General features: G+C 59.7%; 1 protein-coding gene across 1 annotated transcript; it reads right to left on the reverse strand.

The window, feature by feature from the left end:
• Positions 1-501: 501 nt before the first annotated feature.
• Positions 502-1,569, reverse strand: H696_00109 (hypothetical protein; the record flags this gene model as incomplete). Its single annotated transcript, XM_009493941.1, has 1 exon — positions 502-1,569. One exon carries the CDS (start codon positions 1,567-1,569, stop codon positions 502-504), a length of 1,068 nt encoding a protein of 355 aa, XP_009492216.1.
• Between the last annotated feature and the right edge of the window lie 243 nt (positions 1,570-1,812).

The following is a 1,812-nucleotide window of genomic DNA, read 5'->3' on the forward strand; positions in this document are numbered from 1 at the left end:
CCCCCCCCCCCCCCGCAGCCCCACCCTGTTCCTGGCACCACGTTCACATGCACAGCAGAGGGGCCGCCGATGCCTGTGCCATCCTTCCGAGGCCTATGTGCCCTTGCTTTTGGCCACACGGGAAGTGACTTGTTCTCCACCACAAGTCAGGAACCTCTGGGATGCCGAATCTCCTGTCGGAGATCTGCAGCGCTATCGATACAGTTGCCAACGGATAGGGTCCATTTGTGAGAATGGTGTTCTCTCTCCTTTCATGAAGTAACATGATCTCTATTGTGTGATATGTGACAAGGACAGTGATTGTGGGTCTAGGGCGCTCCGAGAGGATAGAACGCAGGAGGGGGAGCAGAGAGAGAGAGAGAGAGAGAGAGAGAGGGGGGGGGGGACACATTTGGCCAGGAAGAGGGCAGGAAACTACAGATCATGATGGGGCGCGCGGAGAAGAAGGCGGCCTCGAAGAAGGGGGTCGACACAACGGGAAGGGCTCCCATTGGCAGGTCACTAGGTGGAGATGGGGGCCATAATTGGATGACACCAAGCATACGACAGGGGAATGCAAGTGAGGTGATGGCACCACAGACAGCCGGACCATTCCGTGCCATCCTGGAAGAAGAACCAAATGCTGACGGCCAGGAGGCCGGCCAAGACAATGCCAGCCACCCAGGCCATGGTGATTTTGATGATTTTGTCACGGCGGTTGAAGGTGATGCGTGGCGAAAGGACCAGCCCGGCCAGCGCTCCAGCCACAAACCCACCGATGTGGGAAATATTGTCAAAGTGCGGCACGAACATGCCCAGCAAGAAGGCCAGGGCCATGCAGAAAACCATCAGGAAGGCCGCGAACCACGGATACACCAGGAGGCGCCAGTTTTGGATCAAGTCCATCAGGACCACCGCCGACAGGCCATAGAGTGCGGCATTCGAGCCGGCCGTGATGCGGAAGGGGGACAGATTGGCGCTGACGGTGTTGCCAAAGATGCCCGATACAAAGTAGATGAGACCAACGCGTAGGGCTCCCATATCCTGCTCCAAGCGGTACCCCATGTACATGTGGATGGTGGACACCCCAACCAAGTGCACAATGCCAGAGTGGATGAAGATCGGTGTGATAAGACGCCACCATTGGTCCGGCACACCGCTCATGCTCGGGTGCGAATTTTGCGGCGTGGTGGCCGGTGCGTTGACAATCGCATTCCCGAGCAGCAGGCTGGCCGGCGCAGGGGGGAGAGCGCTTGTTCCGGCGGACTTCCAGCTGTCACTGGCGCTGTCCTGTGCGTCGAGCGTCTGCAGGCCGTTGGTACGCACCGGGCCGAGGCCTAGCACATTGAAACCGCCCATGCCGCAAGTGGAGGACATGGCATCGCCGTAAGTGCACAAGATGCCAGAACCATTGACCGTGCGCCCGTTGTACGTCGGGGGACAGGCAACCACAGTGTCCAATGCCTCGAAGGGATCAGACCCGTCACCGAGAAGATCGTATGCCGCGCGCGCCTGTAGCGAGGGGCCGCGCATGCACGGCTCGAACTTGGCACCGAGACGAATGAGCAATGTGTTCGAGGGCCCGACCATGTAGTTTTCCTGGAAGGGGGCAATGCCGCGCTGAAGGAAAATCGCCACAACCAGAACAATGGCGTAGGCAATCGTAAGAAGGGGGATGAGCCATGGCTGTTGTTTGGATCATCCGAGAGGGGGAGGGGGGAGGGGGGGGGAGGGAGGGCGGCGCAGTATGGCGAACGAGAGAGGTGGGCAAGTTAGAGGGAGGCCGAGCCAGGGGGGGGGCGAGAACGGACCGGTGAACTCTTGCTGGTTACC

This window comes from Fonticula alba (assembly GCF_000388065.1).
Source record: "Fonticula alba strain ATCC 38817 unplaced genomic scaffold supercont2.1, whole genome shotgun sequence".
NCBI classification, from domain to species: domain Eukaryota; order Rotosphaerida; family Fonticulaceae; genus Fonticula; species Fonticula alba.